The sequence below is a fragment of the Eucalyptus grandis genome, chromosome 7 (genome assembly GCF_016545825.1).
Source record: "Eucalyptus grandis isolate ANBG69807.140 chromosome 7, ASM1654582v1, whole genome shotgun sequence".
NCBI lineage: Eukaryota > Viridiplantae > Streptophyta > Magnoliopsida > Myrtales > Myrtaceae > Eucalyptus > Eucalyptus grandis.
Genome location: NC_052618.1, coordinates 5,062,287 through 5,081,800, shown reverse-complemented (window position 1 = coordinate 5,081,800; position 19,514 = coordinate 5,062,287). Strand labels below are relative to the sequence as shown.

The window sequence follows — 19,514 nt, the reverse complement described above, 5'->3', positions numbered from 1 at the left end:
ATTCTTCGCAAACCCATTTTGTCATCACCCTCAAAATTGCTTGTAGCTTGTCCATGTGTAAATTTGTCTCTACAAGAGAGTAATAACTCAAGTTGGGTTATTCAATATTAATTATATGAGACCGGCATAGTTTGTAACATACTATTTGAAAAAAAAAAAGCAATTGCAAAATTAAGGATAATTAGGCTGTTTATAAATTTGTGATAAGATGTCTAGGTTGAATTTCTACAAGTGTGACTAAAAAAAGAGTGAAAACTGTATTGTTGACATCTAAATTTTCACATTTGGGTCTCTATAGCATTTCTATCAATATTAGGGATCTAATTTATGACATAAATTGGCTCCCTAACCCAAAAAATTAGCTGTATTATTTAGTATTCACATTGCTTGCTACTTCTCACCACGATTAGGGACATTTTGATTTTAAACTTTTTGCTAGGTCATGGCATAGGCATAATAAAAGTAATAAGTTAAAATAAAAAAAATTATACAATAATAAAAGGGAAACGAAGCTTGCGGATCATTTTATATTTCAGAAACACATTAAGTTTGTCATACCAATTAACCACGAAGAACGGGCCTCATTTTGAAGCCCAGCTGCTGGGTTCGCGCCCGGCCCACTTGGGAGGGCCTTAAATTTAGCTTACGAGAGTGCTTTGGTGGCTGCCCACGCGCTCTGTAACGGAGGAGCATGCTTTGGCCAACCGTCTGAACTTTTATCGACTCGAACAAGGAGTTCATTTCCTTATTTGTTTCTTTTCTTTCTCTGACCCAATCAACAAGTCCGCACTATTCCTTTTCTTAATTGTTTTCTTTCACAGTCAAAGTCCTATTCCACTTTGACTCCAACGTCAAAAAGTTGAAGTGGACTTTAGCGCTGAAGCAATTTCCGAACATGTAAGATGCGGCTTTCAACTTTCAAGCTTGTAGACTTCCCGGGAAACACGGTTGTTTGCGAAGACCAAGACCAAGACATTCCTTCACCGCCAAACATTTTTTCCCATGCGGTGCATATTACATATACAAAGTTGAAAGGGAAGGAAATAGGTTGAAGAATAACGCTAAGTATGCTAGATAAATAAAAAAATTACCGATATAGTTTGGGACATCACTTTGTAATTAATTTAATGGACCAAATTTAATTTACCTAACATCACCTCATCATCTAAATATTCACGTAGGCTAGCTACCATATACACCAATACTAACATTCTCTATTATATTATAACTGTTAATTGCATCTATGCATGGTGTTGACAATCATGGATTTTGAGCTTCAATAATTTCATATGCTGTGGTAATAATGCTCTTCATATTTAGTGTTCTATGTGTTTGGCATGACGGTTGGAACTTTGCTCTGTAATAGATTTTCAATAATATTGTATTATACTTGAATTCTAGAAAATGAAAAATCCTCCACTGCTGCTCTTTTCCTCAGCTCTTTCCACTTTCAAATTCATTTGTATAGCTTATGCGCAACTTGGGAAACACGGTTATTTGCGACGACCAAGACCAAGACATTCCTTCCCAGCCAAACAGTTTCCCCATGCGACGCATAATACATATACAAAGTTGAAAGGGAAAGAAATAGGTTGAAGAATAACGCTAAGTATGCTAGATAAATAAATGAAAAATTACTGATATAGTTTGGGACATCAGTTAGTAATTAATTTAATGGACCCAATTTAATTTACCTAACGCCACCTCATCATCTGAATATTCACGTGGGCTAGCTATCATATACACTAATACTAATATTCTCTATTATATTACAACTGTTAATTGCATCTATGCATGGTGTTGACAATCATGGATTTTGAGTTTCAATACTTTCATATGCTGTGGTAATAATGCTCTTCATATTTAGTGTTCTATGTGTTTGGCATGACGGTTGGAACTTTGCTCTGTAATAGTTTTTCAATAATATTGTATTATACTTAAATTCTAGAAAATGAAAAATCCTCCACTGCTGCTCTTTTCCTCAGCTTTTTCCACTTTCAAATTCATTTGTATAGTTTATGCGCAACTTGGGAAACACGGTTGTTTGCGACGACCAAGACCAAGACATTCCTTCCCAGCCAAACATTTTTCCCCATGCGACGCATAATACATATACAAAGTTGAAAGGGAAAGAAATAGGTTGAAGAATAACGCTAAGTATACTAGATAAATAAAAAATTACTTGTGTAGTTTCGGACATCACTTAGTAATTAATTTAATGGGCCAAATTTAATTTACTTAACGCCACCTCATCATCTGAATATTCACGTAGGCTAGCTATCATATACACTAATACTAATATTCTCTATTATATTACAACTGTTAATTGCATCTATGCATGGTGTTGACAATCATGGATTTTGAGCTTCAATACTTTCATATGCTGTGGTAATAATGCTCTTCATATTTAGTGTTCTATGTGTTTGGCATGACGGTTGGAACTTTGCTCTGTAATAGTTTTTCAATAATATTGTATTATACTTGAATTCTAGAAAATGAAAAATCCTCCACTGCTGTTCTTTTCCTCAGCTTTTTCCACTATCAAATCCATCGTATCATTTATGCGCAACTTGGGAAACACGGTCACAGCCAAACATTTTTCCCCATGCGGTGCATATTACATATGCAAAGTTGAAGGGGAAAGAAATAGGTCGAAGAATAACACTAAGCATACTAGATAACTAAAAAAGTTACTTATGTAGTTTGGGACATCACATGATAAATTAATTTAATGGACCAGATTTAATTTACCTAACATCACCTCATCATCTGAACATTCACATAGGCTAGCTATCATATACAAGAATACTAACATCCTCTATTAAATTATGGCTGTTAATTGCATCAATGCATGGTGACAATAATGGATTTCGAGCTTCAATACTTTCATGTATATGCTGTGGTATTAACGCTCTTCATATACAGTGTTCTATGTGTTTGGCATGACGAGCGGACCTTTGCTCTGTAATAGTTTTTCAATATTATTGTATTATACTCGAGAATTCTAGAAAATGAAAAATCCTTGACATTGTAGTACTCAATAACACATGAAGTTTTATTCGTCCATGATTTAAGATGATTAATCCCTTAATCTCACAATAGCCACATAAATGATACAAGACATTGATCTCGCTCCATCGAGTTATTATCTTATTGAAGATTAAAAGTATAAAAGAGAATATATTCAAATTATACTACGGAAATTTTGTTACCACATAAAAAACTAATAAATACTGTGATTCAAGACACTTACCGCAGGTGTTTACTAATCCCATAACTACATTTGGTTATAAATTACATTAAAGGGAGTGGGAACTCCGAAACGGGACAAGAATTTCAATTTAAATGTGCAATATAATACAAACAATTAATTTTTGTTAGCACTAAAGTTTCGTATATTGGAAGAAAACAAAAAGAAAAATTCTACAATTGATTTGCGCTGCTTAGTAGGAATTGTATAATGGGAGGTTTGTTCCTAAGAATAATTTAGAGGTTCCTCTGCCTCGGAAGTTTCGTGGAATGTGGAGGATCATCAATTTCAACATTCCAACACGTTGGCGGGTCCTCCAACCTAATTGTAATTTAAAGGTCTCGTTGACTAGGAAGTTTCATGGTTTGTTCCTCAAGACTTTTCAGGGCAAATTTTCCGTGTGGGTCATTGATGCATCAACATTGGCTGCTCGAATAATGCAGGCATGCAAATTCAATTCACATGAACTCTTGAATCAGATAGGCCCAATTCATTTAACAAGTATAGTTGAGAGATTTGTCGTTTCATTTAAAGATTTTATTATGGATTAAGAACTAGCCAGGCAACAAATGTTACAATTGTAAACACACTGACTTCCTTTGTGATTAGGTGTGATCAAATTTTTACCAATTCCTTATTATCTATGCTTAATCAGTGATCTTGAGGTTAAGCATGGTTGTCTCCTTTCGAACCCTTTGTGGTCAAAGCCAGGACAAGCCTGGTCGTTTCCTTTCCATTGTGATGTTAGAATGAACTCTTCACGGTCGAAGCCTAGTCAAGCCTTAGATCGAATCCATTAGCACTATACATTGATGCAATCAATGACCATGGCCAAAGTGAATATTCAAATGTTGAGGTGATGTTAGGGATATAATGATTGGTCCATTATTTTAATTCATAAAGTAATGTCCGAACATTAATAGTCACCTTTCAATTGCCCAGTATACCATTTCTTCCCCTCTCTTTACCTTGCGGGAAAGAAGGGAAAACGATCCAGCATCTAATTTTTCCTAGAAAAGAAGATACAAGATTAGCAATTCATGTTTCAATGATTTATAAATTAGTAAATATGCTACAAAGATATATAGTGTACAATTTTTCGTTTAGGTCCGATGTCACCGGTCTCATGTATAGCGACATCGCGAGAGTAACTCAACCTGGCTGGAAGAGACACTTTAATTTTTGACTCCTTCAAATCAGCGTAAACGCTGAAAATTTGAAGTGTCTTTTTCTGGTCTTCTTTTGTTTCTTCTTTCTGGCTCCTTTCTGGTTTGGCATGTAGAGGCCAACGAAGCAAGCACGAAAGGAGCATTGACTCTCTCACTTTTGTCTTTCCGTTGAGATAGTTTCCACGAAACATGACATTTGCAGAGAGTGATTAAGTCTAACTTTAAACCATCTATTAGACTTTAAGATTGGGTTTATTTCGCAAAAAAATATTGGGCAGGAATATTATTTTATAAAAAATAATTACTTGTATCACTGCAAAAATAAATAAATAGAAAATATCTTCATAGTTTATAAAAGTGTTTAGATGTAAATTATTGTTGATAATAAAATTATCTTTTATTGACTAATTATTTCAAACAATATGAATGATTATTTTTTGAAAAATAATTTTCAAGTCATTTATTTTTCGCAAAATAAACGAAGTTTAACATTACATGATTACACCTTAAAATGATAGGTCGGAGGAAGTTTCTCCAATTTCAACATACCTCCCTCAACTCCAAAGCCTCATTCCAATAAAATTCTCCACCCATGAGAACATGAACTTCACTCAAATTAACCACATCTATCTCTTTCACACTTCAGTCTGGAGAACGTGAATAAAAAGAATTTCTCCATCCTCAGGTTGCCCCTTTGAACTCCCACATGATACTCTCCACCCATGAGAGCATGAACTTACTCAAATGGGTGACACAATTATTGGTAATTTGTTTGTAAAACGAATTAAGAGGTGCCTTGTCCCATTTCGAAAAGATATTAGTATGTATGTGGATGACATTTGGCACTAACTAATGATCATTATTTTTTATTTATTGAAAAATTCGAATTTATATTCTAAAAATTAACCATAGCGTCATGTCGAAATAGTGCAGCTGTTCACAAAGAAGTTATGGATTATTTATTTAATTTCGAATTTTGATATATCTTATCAATGTAACCTTTGATAATGTACTTGCTCATTTTGCAATCTTTTTTGAAAGGTTACCTATGTTCAAAAGACTGAAATAAGTATGTCAGTTTTTGAGATTAATTATAATCAAGTATTTTCAAGTTTTTTTTTTTCTAAAAAAGTATGGCCATCTTTTCTAATTGCCTCCCTTGAAAGACTCTAGAGATATACTATAATTGTTATCTAGTATCCTCATTTAAGACTTTGTTGTATCATGGAGAAAATTTGCTAATGACTATAAGCAACATTGTGGGGCAAATAATTTTAAAAAAAAAGGGATATCACTACTCAAAATTTTGTTCTTTCCAATTGTTCATCGTATTTTTCTATAAATTTTAAGGAATTATTTGTGCAACAATGGAGTTAGAACTGGAGGAAGCATAGGCCCATGGTGGTTCACAATCGGGCAATCCTCGAGATGTTGTTAATGGATCATGGATCTTCCTCTTCTCTTCCCAATCATAACGTGAAAATGAATGTTGTATTTTATCCTTCATCAGATAAAATACGTTAAGGAAAAGTATGGGCTAATGGAGAGAAATCAGATTCCTACTTGTCGATAACATTAATCAAATATTTATCTATTGTTTGATCATTTCCACAAAAAAGAAAACCCAAAAAAAAATAGATAGGATTTGATTTGATTTTTGTTAGTAATATTACCTATTTTAAATTAAATTGCATTTTAAAATCATGTAATTTATTTATTCCGAATTTTCAAAATAAAAATACAAAAACATTGCTATAGGATAAATTAGATTTCCTTTTCTTAACTCAGATTTCATTTTAAATATAAGGTATTTTTAATTACGAATTTTAAATAAAAACACAAAAGAAATCATGCATGTGTCATGTAGAATTAGAAGATGTATTGCACATCATTTAGTAATGATGCTTAGGGTCATTTAAATGAGTGATATGTTAGAATAGTTGCATTAATATTTGCATGTCATTAGATTAGATCATTTATTTAATGCGCATGACATATAATTTGCATGTTAGGTCGTATGTTGTATGTCATTTTAGTATAGGCATCTTTGTACGTCATTGCATTACATTGCACATAGATTAGTTTTCATTAAAATAAGTGAAAACCCCAAAAGTTGAGTGATTAATTGTTAACTAGAAATCATATTTAGAGTTACTGATGTAATTTTTAAACTAACATTGCAGATGCTTTCATTGCTCTAAGATAAGTCTTGCAATTTATTTGCCTCTTTATTGAGTGTTTGTATGATCACGTTACATGTTAAGAAGTAATAAAATGAATTCAAGCTGCATGCTAAACTTTTTTCATAAAAAGAACGGTATCAAAAGGGCATTATAGAAACCTAGTGTAAACCCAAAATCTCTGTTCACAAGAGTCAAGTAAATCTCTCATTACTTTACTTGAGTTCTTTATCAATCCACCAAAGACCTCTAGCTCATAGTTCAATTGGACAAGTAGGTTATATTTGTATAGTGGAGAAACCTAAATGAAAATTGTTTGCATGTTAAGAACTTGAACCTTGAGTCGCAAATTGGTATGGTCTTGGGAGAGCCTGACTTAAGTCTAGGCTTAATAATTTATTAGCTAAACCCTAGGTGGTGCACCATGAGGGTAAGATCGCGACACCCATAATCATAAGCATGTAAGAGAATAATCAAACTAAGCCCATTTCATTCAAATTCACGTCTAATTTATAACGCTCGGCATATGTCCAGTGATAGTTCAACACGCTCGAGGCATTAGAGGACAATAATTTAACAAGGAGCCACCACAATTCAATTTGATTCCTCCTCACATGACTATATATATAGCAACATGATCAATGTAGTTCCAAATCAAGATCAAATCACCGTCACATATGCAAGTATGAGATGAAGAGCTCAACACACTTTAAAATGGCGATAAGTGCCAGAGAGGGAGATTATATGCTAGCTTACAAAATAACCGTTGTAATAAAAAACTTTCAAGACATTTCATCGAACTGGTAGTGAGCATCCCGAAATGGCCATCATATATGCACTATTAAGGGATCATTCTGATGTAGTTCAAAAAAAAAAAAGGGATCATTCTGACCGGAAACTGTTTCACCAGTATAAATCTGGTTCATGTCAACTTGAAATCCCAGTTGATTTACGGGCAAACATCAACACAAACTGTGGACTCGGCATATCCTCACTGGAACAGAGCATATCAAAACATTTCAAACCCACCTTGCGGAAGAGGAACCTTTGTTATTGCAATTGCAGGTTAATAGACGACTGAGGTTTTACAAACGTCACCTGTGCTGATGGGTGTCAGTGACGGAGCTTCAAGTGAGAGCAAACCACATCGAACTCACCTGGCCGAAAAGCAAGGGAGAACAGAGCAGCTGGTTCTGGAACGGCCAGCCACCAAAGACAACAAATAGGAGTTAGAGAAAATGAAGGACTGCTCAAAACCGAGAGAAATTTCTTTGCATAGCTAGCGTCCGATTCTCGTTTTCAAAGAAATGTATCGCCTTCCCATTTTCTGTTACCTTTCTCTGTTGGTATATTCTCTTCGTTGACGTCCTTGTTCTCCTCCCAGTGAACTTCTACAAAAGAATGAACGTCAACAAAAGCATAAAAGAGAGACCTTTCTTCTTTCTTTCACCCCAATTATTTTTATTTAACTTTCTCACTTTCTTAGTCCATCGTCTTTCTAAATCCGAAAATTTATCCATTGAATCAAGAATATCAAAGCTCCAGCAATAATTCACGTGTGTACTATCCTTGACCAGATAAAACACCTACAAACGTTCAATTTCTTCTCGAAAAAACAAATATAGGTATCGAAGCCCCAGAAGACGATTTTTACATGATACTGAATAATCTTACCGAAACAACCAAAAGTTCTTTTGTGCGCAACATTAACATAGTGTCAAATATTTTTCTGAGAAAAGCAATTGCAAGGATGATGTATGGTGCTTCAGACTGATTTCAGCAGCCAATGCCTTTGCGAATAAAATCGATGATAGGGTGTACACCAAAAATATACACAAAGGTCACTCAAAATCAAAAGAACGAAATGTTTGACTTAGCTTATCCGTTGGAGAAGAAATCCTTTAAACGAGATGAGCGCGTTCCTATGATCCTCAATGAGAATCAAATTGGTCGTCTCAAACTCCATAAGGCAAGCCCTTGGAATCCGTCACCCACATGCCATTGCTCAGTCTCACCTTTACCATACATGGACTGATGCTTAGGCTAATTGCATCAATTCCCCAATTGCGATGTCACCAAATCACGTCGCAGCTCACATCATACAATAGAAACATTATCCTTAAGATTGTTGGAAACTTTCTAGATACAATAAAAAATAGTAATTGCTGGAAAACTAATGGAAAATATGAGAAAATTATAATAATTGTTCAGCCATGAAGCACTGTCCTTAAGGATAATTCCGCCCCTCGGAATACAAAACTTGATGAGTAAGGCTTCAACAGCTATCCTCCCAAGATACAATAGACCTTCACTGAATAATAGAAGGAAACATGAATATGTAAACCCAGCAAAGAAAAGAAAAGATGTGAAAAGATAAATAAAAATAGGGATAAGTGTATAAGAAATCATAAAAACTTGTCATCAAAGTACAACTGAGTTCTAATACTTTAAAAAAGTGTAATTAAATCCTAAAATTTGTCATCACAGTACAATCAAGTGTTAAAACTTTCAAAAGGGCAATCAAGTCCTTCGTTTGATTGTATTTTTTGAAAGTCTTAGGACTTGATTGCATTTTCGTGACAAGTTTTAGGACTTTCAGTTTACTTATCCCATAAGAATATTCTAGTTCTGATATATCTACACCACTTTCCAATTATGTTTCGAGTAACAATTTATAAGTCAAAGAAATGGAGAGTCATTAAGAACTATTTGTAAATAGATTGGTATTTAAATAAGAGGATGACCTTGTGTAGCCATTATAATATAATGAAGAGTTTATGAAGAAGTATATCCAACGTTATAAAGCCGTCATAAAGCAATTATAAAGCCGTTAAAAAGCTATTATATGACTGATGCAAAACCATTACAAAAATTATGGCTTAAAGGCGGTCATAACTTCTATCAAACATTTCAAAACTGTTAAAATATCCAACAAACATCACTGTCATACACTATGGCTACCTGACCTTGGCCTCAATTGTTCGTCTAGCACCGATTACCCAACCCTCTCTGTTCCAAATGATACCTACTTCATCACTAAAATCAATTATGCAGACGAAACGCTAATTCTCGTTGACATCGACATCACTGGCCAGAGATGCCCGGGGCCCGCCCCAACCTCACGATTTGCTTGCTCTCGCTCGATTACAAAACCACTGTCGTCAATCTGACCTTCTTCAAATGCAGTACTAATACAGCAGTGTCCATCCCCGCCGTGGCCATGGATTGCTTGTGATTTGACGATAAAAAGTCGTATGCGTTTGTGAAGATGAGCTTGGGAGGAGGTGGCTTCGTTCAATGAGGCGTGCGACTTCAAGGAAGCGGTGGTTGACTAGCGAGTTTTTTTTTCTTTTTTCTTTTGGTAACCGAGGACTCCACCACGGGCCTTCTATGCCCGGACGGCACCAAAAGGCCGGGCCCCTAGACCTCGAGGGAGATTAGCACAGGACCCCAACACCATAGCCCCCCACTTACAACGCTAACAACCGGTAGGATTCGAACTTCTTTTGGTGTAAAATGTAAGTTTAAGTTATCAAATGAAGTAAAAAAAATTAGAGCTAATAATGGGAGAAGATGGCAGCAGGCATAGAAGTCAATACAACATTAGCCTAGAAAGGTCTAATACTTTTGTAGAGTGAAGCTTCACCTCTAACGATTTTTTGCACTTTAGCCAAAATAAAGTGGAAATTGTTTTGAGTTATTTTAAAAATGTCTGTGATTGTGCTCCTTCCAAATACAATAAATTGTTGCTAAGACTGATGCCTTGAAGAGCCTTGCTGCCAAGTCTTTGCCCCTATAGCACTGATCATCCATTGAAGTTCACCATTTCACGACACCTAATTCTAAATTGTGCCAAGATACTACGCTCCATCTAGCTTTCGAACTTTGGAATGAGCTCAAAAAAGTCGTTGATTAGTGGGGGTTGATTAGTCCAAGTCCTAAGTCAAAGTCTTCGTCTTCGCTCACCTAGGAAACATCTCGGCCTCTTCCCAAGTCAAGTGCCTCTCAGTAGTGCATTGGATCAAGTCATTCCCCAAAGCAACATTTTTCTATCCTCAGCCTCTTCTTCCTTCACATATATCTCCTTGTTCGCTCATTCATCAACTCCCTTTGTATGAATCTTACCATGTCACTTTCCTCTCTCTCCTTACTCCTCATCATCTTCCTCCAAATTCACTTCCCCGTGCCAGCTTCCGAAGACTTTGCGCCGTTCCAAGAGTGCATTCCTTTTGATTGTGGAAATCATCAAATCAGCTATCCTTTCAGGCATAATGATAAACCAGATTACTGTGGGTATCCAGGTTACGAGCTCGGCTGTGATGGGTATAACATGACCCTATCCATGGCGTCCCAGGAATATCGGGTTATCCACGTCGATAGGAACACGCAGATCCTTGTTGTTGCGAGGACGAATTTATTGGAAGATATATGTCTTCAAAAATATGCTGACTCCACTTTAAACTATAGTCTGTTCGACTACACTTCCAGTGACCTTAATTTCACCTTCTTTAACTATTGCGTCCAATATTTTTTTTCTTCTCGATTCTATAATTTCTTTTGTCCTGCGGCTAGCGGTTACTACTACTTTGTTCTCAATATGGACCGTGCAAACCCACTACCCGGCAATTGCAGATCCAGGGTTGTCCCCATTTCAGGAAGTGAAGCTCTAGGTCTACCACCACCTTCGGACTTCATGAACGATACTGATGTTATTATTGAGGTCCTGAACAAAGGCTTTGAGATCACTTGGATTGCCGACACATCACAGTGCGGAAATTGCGCTAATTCAGGGGGGAGATGCGGGTATAACAGGACAAGGCAAGAATTCAATTGTTTTTGCAGTGATGGAGCCTATCCAACGACCTGCCCACCAGAATGGGAAAGTGTCCCTTCGAGTATGTATGCTTACTCTCTCCTAATATTCAATTAGCTAAAGTTGTTCAATGAGATGGATTGCTGGGCATACCCTTCCCTTTGCTTGTTAATCGGGAAATGACCCGCTCATTCCCCTAAAGCCGTGACATGATCATGTCGCAATTCAGACTCCAAATTTTAAAAACTTTATTATCCCATCCTTTGCAACCTTCCTTGCCTTAATTGTTTGATCAGGAATCAGCGAACCATGATATGCAATGGTTTGAGCACATCAGTGAATATGGTCGTATTTACTGTAAAATTTTCAGAGTGTTGGGCTAAAATTACTTGTTGTCTTCTTGGGATTTTAATATGCCATTCTATTTATAGACAACAATAGTACTATAATGAGTTTGGATCCAAGCATGAGCCATAAATTCTTCGACATGATACACACACACGATCTATTGCACTATATGAAGCACTTTTTACTAGTTTCATCACAACTTCATTTGGGAGTTATTTGACAAGGTTTTGTGTCCTAGCAGAGAAACATGGCAATTTGGGAGTAAAAGGTACCATAGGTAAACATTTATATTGTAGCTTTCGCTCAGTATTTTCTAAATAAAGGTTCGAAACTTTGAAGCCTTGACAAAGTGATAGAACTGAGATTGCTGCTAAAAAATATTCTTTGTTTTCCAGGAATAGCTGCATTAGGAGTTGGATTGGGGAGTGCCCTTATTTTAATGCTTTCCTTCAGGAAGAAACCAATGATCAGAAAAATTATGGCTTTGATTCAGCAGAGGAGCAAACATTTCGATGGTGAAATAAAAATGGAGGGACTCGTCTTTTCTAGAAGATACACTTATGAAGAAATCAAGAGGATGACCAACTCTTTTAGAGAAAAGTTAGGCGAGGGCGGCTATGGCATTGTGTACAAAGGCAAGATTCGAGATGGTCAACTTGTGGCAGTGAAGCTTCTTAAGAAGCTAACAGGTGATGCAGAAGAATTTTTCAATGAAATTGTGAGCATAAGCAAGACTTCTCATGTCAATGTTGTTAGCCTCTTGGGGTTCTGTTTTGAAGGAAGTAAAAGAGCTTTGGTTTATGAATTCATGCCTAATGGTTCACTCGAAAAGTTCATATTCAACAGGAGTAACACTTTGGAGGTAGATCAACAATTAAGTTGGGACACATTGTTCAAGATTTCACTCGGCATAGCTCACGGGCTAGAGTACTTGCATAGAGGTTGCAAAACAAGGATCTTGCACTTTGACATAAAGCCTCACAATATTCTCCTTGACAAAAACTATTGTCCTAAGATTTCCGACTTTGGTCTTGCCAAAATATGTCTGAGAGAAGAGAGCATCGTGTCAATGCTAAGTGCTCGGGGCACCATTGGATACATTGCTCCTGAGTTGATCATAAGGAACATCGGAGGGGTTTCTCACAAATCAGATGTCTATAGCTACGGCATGATGGTTTTGGAGATGGTCGGTAAGAGGAGAAACATCGAATTCACGGGAGATAGTACCAACGAAATATACTTTCCTCATTGGGTCCAACAACGCCTAGAGCTCCAAGAAGAGCTTGGGCTGCGTGGGATCACGAACGAGGAGGATGAAGAAATTGCAAAGAAGATGATTGTAATAGGCTTATGGTGCATTCAGATCGAACCGAGAGCTCGACCATCTATGACCCAAGTTGTGGAGATGCTAAAAGGAAGTGTTAAGGCCTTGCAAGCTCCTCCCAAACCAACGTTGTCATCTCCCTCAAGATTGCTTATCTAGCTAAAAGTTCGTCAATGTAAAAGAGTAATGACTCGAGTTGGGGCTAATTTAATATCAAGTATGCGAGACCAACATAGTCTGTGATAGAGTATTTAAATAAAAAGAAAAAAAGTAACTATAAATGTATCGATGACTACTGAGCTTTTCACAAATTTGTCATCAAATGTTTAGGTTGAATTTCTATGGTGTGATGCTCAAAAAAAAAAATGAAAAATGCATTATTTCATATTATCAGTAGGGTTTGTCATTTATCCGAATAGGATTTAGATTGTGCAAAATTGATGACATGTTGAACAAATTTTACTCAATAACCTCCATTCATGTAAGCCTAACATGAACTCTTAAATCAAGGAGGTCTAATTCATATATCAAGTGTAGTTGAGAGATATGTCGTTTCATTTAAAGATCTTATCATATATTATGCTAGAGGACTAGTTAAGCAACAAGCATTACAAGTGTAAATGCACTAGCTTCCTTCGTGATTAAGTGTGATCAATCTTTTTGAAATTTCTTGTTATTTGCTTAATCGACGATCCCATTGACCTGGATTTTGGCAAGGGTCAACATGAAATTAGAAAGGTGGAAGGAGAAAGTTATATTTAAGGAAAATGCAGGGGGACTCGGGTTTATAGATCTTTGAATTTTAGCAAAGTCATGTCGGGAAAGTAGGCTTGGAGACTAATTCAATCCCCCTTAGCCTTTTCGAATCAAATAATCAAAGGACTCTACTTCCCCAAAGTAAAGGCTCTCAACCCTCACGGAGATGGCAGAGCCTGATAATGGAGAGAAAAATAGTGCATCCATCAATTAGGTGGACGGTTGGCAATGGAAAATGATGGTTTTAATTGGTGATAGGCTTAAGGCCCGTCCGCCCATGCTGGGCCCAAAAGGCCCGGCCCACGGGAATAGGGCCCATGGATGGGGGAAGGTATAAAAGGGAGGAGAGAGAGAGAGAAGACACCTCTTGGCAGAATTGACGTACGTCTTCTCCTCTCCCGCGCATTCTCTCTCAAAAAGAAAAAGAAGAAACAGTAAGGCAAAAAGGCACGTTTCTTCTTTCCTTCAAGGCGTCATCGGATCGAACAGGGCCAAATCTCTTCCTCTTATCAGCGTCGGTGTCTAATCTATGGCTAACAAGGTACGCTCGACTCCGTGGTGTGCTTTACGATCGGTGATACATGTTTTCCCGGGCTTCGTCTTCCGCACGGATTTAGGGGTTCGATTTAGTGTCGAATCCGGTTTTCGGGGATCTGATATTCCCAACATTGGTATCAGAGCCCTAGTTCACGTTTTTCCCGACCTGTTTGAAGTTTTTGATTGAATTTTCATGAAGAAAATCGGCCGGCACGGATCGGGGCGAGAAATCCCGACACCCGAGCGCTGTTCGGCCATTTTTCTGAGTTTTCGTAAGTCAAAATCGAATTCTGAAGGCACTGGGTGAAAGAGGTCGTCGAGGCGAGTCCGGCGACATGTCGTGCGCCGCCGGGTGATGCCGCACGTGCCCACACGCGCGGCCAGAAGGTGTTGCGCGTGGGCGCGACGCGCTCGGAAGCGCTGGCTCGCCCAGCGCGTGCGACACACGCGCCGGTCGGCGAACCGGCGCGTGCTCGCCGCCGGCCGGCGAACCGGCACACGCCGGTCCGCGGGCCGACAGCGTGCTGACGTCGGCATGACGTCACCCAACGGTCGATAACCGCTAGGGTGGCGTCATCGATGACGTCGGCACGGCGATGTTTTCGCCGGCGATCACCGGCCGGCGACCCGACCCGACCTGAACCGCGGACGCCGGCACGCGCGGCACGTGCAGGTTGATGTCTGCGTGACGTCAGCCCGCGCACGCGTGCGGCACGTGCCGTCCGTTCGCCCGAACCGGCCGACCGGTCCGACCGGTCCGTCCGGTCCGACCGGTCCGTCCGGTCCGACCGGCCCGTCCGGTCCGTCCGGCCCGACCGGTCCGTCCGGCCCGACCGGTCCGTCCGGTCCGACCGGTCCGACAACCTTACCGTTGACCCCGTTGACCGTTGACCGACGACCGTTGACCGTTGACTTTGACCGTTGACCCAAAAAAAAAAAAAAAAGGATTTGTTTCTTTTTTTTTTTTTTCAATTATGTCTGTGTGGGTTAGAGGTAATCTATTTTTTATTCTGCATTTGTTGCATGAATCATGGAAAATTATGTATTTTCCATTTTGTTTATTGTGGATTAAAAGTGATCCATTTTAGTTCTGCATTTGTTGCGGGAACTATGATGCGTTATGCACGGATACCTGCAATCCCGAGAACGGACGAAGGAAGAGCTAGACTGAAAAGGCTGATGAAAGAGTTAGCTGATTATCGGTGGCTTGATGGTGATTTAGTATCACACATGGTCAAGGTCAATAAGATGATACAGGAAATCATCTGGAATGGTTATCTTATGCCGGATTTTGAGAAGGTGCTGGCTTTGATGAACACTCTTCCACCTGAATGGCAAGCAGTGTTAGATCGGCTATGGGAGGTCAACGTGGTCCCGGATTACAGGGGGCTAGTGGAAGCTTTTGTAAGAGAGTACTATAGGATTGAGTTGGCCAAAACTTCAACCCTTAGATTGAGTACCACATGGCGCAGAGTGAATGCGCCTTGGTGGCGACATGAGAGCTCTCCAAAAGTTTTTCCATGATTGGCAAATGTGCCTTCAGTTTTCTTAGATACTTTGATTGATAGATTAGAAGGGACTTTCCCTATTTATTTCTTAGATTAGTTTGAGATGTTATTGAGTGTGAATATCTTTTTCTATGTTGATATTTTCTTCTGTGTATATTACTTAGTGTAATGGATTGTTGTATTAGTTGAAAGGATTATTATTTCATTGAATGTCAATTATCTGTTGCTTTCTGTTAATTGCTGATTGCTGTGAGTAGTTAGCTGTGGGTAGTTATAGAAGTTTTTGTAACTTCATAGAATTTGTTTTGCATAAGACAATTATATTAATGATAGTTTTAAGTTAGGATTTTGGAGGATGATTGGAAACATAGTGACCTTTTGATTCTGAAACCTTACTTGAAATTATTCATTGATATGATGGGTCTGTGCAAATAGGGATGCATAAATGATAGGCATTAATTATTCGTGCATGTATGTCTAATGTGTTCAGATCGATGTTTTCAGTAACTAAGAACGTAATTGCTGATATGAACGGCAACAATTGTGAAATATTGAATATGAAGATTCAATATGTGTTGGAAAAGCAAGAAGCACTAGAAGCTCTTGACCATGTTATGGAAGATCTTGAGGATGCTGTGCGCCACCTTGAGCTGGTAGAGGACCGTTTAACGGCATGTGAGCTGAAAACAGAAATTTGCTATGCTGGTTCTAGCTCAGAAAGGGCTTTGAGCTCTAAGCGCAAGCGTATTGATTCGTTCAATATGTGGGAATGCAAAGGATCAAGTCCTTATTGCAAGAGATCAAGAGTTAACCAACACAAGAGAGGAAACGTCCTCAAGTGAAGAAAATGTCAAGGGTGAGGTGTTACAATTGTGACAAGAAAGGTCACTATGCTCGCGACTGTCGTGAGCCAAAGAAGGTATACACCTCTTGTACATTTGAGAACTTTGCTTTTGTGTCAAGTTCTTCTTTATAGACTGAATCCAATCCTTTGTGGACTGTAGATTCAGGAGCAACAGACAATGTAGCGAAGGATGGAGGATCCTTCGTGGAATTCCGACGAATACCAATTGGAACTAAGTGGATCTATGTGGGAAACAACTCCAGAGCTGAAGTTAAAGGGATTGGCACCGCCAACTGAACATGTGTGGTGGACGCACCTTAGTTCCTACATGATGTTCTAAATGCTCTGGAGATTCGTTGAAATTTAAGTATCTGTTTTGATGTTGGTTAAGCTTGGTTTTAGTGTGAACTTCCGTAATAACGGTGTAGATTTGTATTTGGATACAAACTACTATGATTGTGGTCACTTTCTAGATGGTTTTATTGCACTATATGTTGACTGTGGTTATGTCAATATTTGTTATTCCCTTGTTTCACGTCTCCTACTTCATATGATAATGATGTGAATGTGTGGCATGCTAGACTTGGTCATATTGGCCAATAATGTATGAATAGACTAGCCAAAGAGGGTTGGTTGGGCAAAATTGAAAAAGTCGATTTGCCCATATGTGAGCATTGCCTAGTAGGGAAAACGACAAGGAAACCATTTGGAAAAGGTAAAAGAGCTGACGTTCCTATGCATTTAATCCATTCTGACGTTTGTGGTTCAATGAATGTGAGAAGAAGGCATGGGGCTGTTTATTTCATCACTTTTATAGATGATTATACTCGATTTGGATATGTCTATTTGATTTCTCATAAATCTGAAGCATTATGTTGTTTCAAAAGGTTTATGAACTTGGTTGAAAATCAATTAGACAAGAAAATAAAAGCATTGAGATCTGATCGAGGTCGAGAATATTTATCTGATGAGTTTAGAAAATTATGTGATGAAAAGGGAATAGAAAGACAGTTATCTATTCCATATACTCCTCAACAAAATGGTGTTGCAGAGAGAAGAAACAGAACCCTACTGGAAATGGTTAGGTCCATGATGGCGCATGCTAACTTACATATCATTTTTTAGAGTGATGCATTGTTAACTGCTGCCTATATACTTAACTGGGTGCCTTCCAAATCAGTTAGTTCCACTCCATATGAGTTATGGACAGGTAGAAAACCGGACTTAAGTTTTCTTAAGCCATGGGGTTGTACTGTCTATACTCATGAGTCCTCTCACAAGTTTGGGAAATTGGGTCCTAAAGGAAAGAAGAGTATTTTAATGAGATACTCCGAACACTCGAAAAGGTATGTGTTCGTAGGTGAGCAGGAAAGTGAGAGTATAACTGAATTTGAATCACGGGATGTCACATTCTTAGTGGATGAATTTCCTAAGAAGGGCAAAATAGGGGAAGATTGTTCCCTATTTGAAACCTTAGATCAAGATAATGATATTGGTAGGTTCGTCCAAGTGGGAGTAATATGAGAAGTGATGAATTGAATTCAACTCATTCTCAATTACAACCACATGATAAGATGATATCGTCATTATCTAATCCGAGTGGGAGCATAATGGGGAATGATGTGCTAAGTGTACAATCTCCCATATAGCGAACAAGTCGCCAAAGTATTCCCCGTCGACGTTTTGACATTGAAGGGGAAACTTTTATAATTGCTCCCCGAGATAAGGATGAGCCAAGAAATATTAATGAGGCTCTAAAATGCCCTAGTAAGGAAAAATGGATTTATGCAATGAAAGAGGAGATGGAGTCAATGAAGTCAAACCAAGTCTGGGAACTGGTTGATCTTCCAAAAGGACGCAGAGCTATTGGGAACAAGTGGGTTCTCAAAATAAAGCGAAAGGCTGATGGCTCGATAGAAAGGCATAAGGCTCACCTTGTGGCGAAGGGGTATAATCAACAGGAAGATATTTATTATGAAGATACGTTTTCTCCTGTAGTGAGATTTACCTCGATTCGCATTATTCTGGCAATAGTGGCTAGTCTGGATTTTGAGTTACATCAAATGGATGTAAAGACTGCTCTCCTCAATAGAGAATTAAAGGAAGGAACATATATGGAACAACCTGTTGGTTTCATAGTAAAAGGCCAAGAAGAAAAGGTATGTCGACTTTTGAGGTCGATATATGGCCTTAAGCAGTCGTCAAGACAATGGTATATACGATTTCATAATGCCATAATGGCATATGATTTTACAATGATAGATGAGGATCATTATGTATATATCAAAAGATCCAAGGATCAATTTGTAATCATATCATTATATGTTGATGATATACTAATTGCCGAAAGCAATATGGAGCTTGTCAATACTATCAAAAGTTGGTTGTCTTCCAATTTTGAATTGAAAAATATGGGATTGTAAACCCATTGACACTCCTATTGCAAAAGGTGAAGGATTGAGCCATAGACTGTGTCCAGGGACTCCACAAGAGAAGGAACAAATGAAACATGTTCCTTATGCTAGTGCTGTTGGGAGCTTGATGTACGCTATGATGTGTACAAGATCTGACATATGTTATGCAGTTGGAATGGTGAGTAGATACCAATCCAATCCAGGTCAAGCACGTTGGAAGCCGTTAAATGAATACTAAGGTATCTAAAGGGGACTGCTGATTATACGTTGAGTTATTATGGAAAGGATCTGCAACTCAAAGGCTATTCTGATGCTAATTGGAGAGGAGATTTAAATGAAAGAAAATCTACCTCTGGATTTGTTTTCTTACC

General features: G+C 38.1%; 1 protein-coding gene across 1 annotated transcript; it reads left to right on the top strand.

The window, feature by feature from the left end:
* Positions 1–12,166: 12,166 nt before the first annotated feature.
* On the top strand, positions 12,167–13,272 carry LOC120295394 (PR5-like receptor kinase). The gene has a single exon (XM_039316498.1). The coding sequence runs from the start codon at positions 12,200–12,202 to the stop codon at positions 13,241–13,243; it is 1,044 nt and encodes a 347-aa protein (XP_039172432.1). The 5' UTR covers positions 12,167–12,199; the 3' UTR covers positions 13,244–13,272.
* Positions 13,273–19,514: the final 6,242 nt, after the last annotated feature.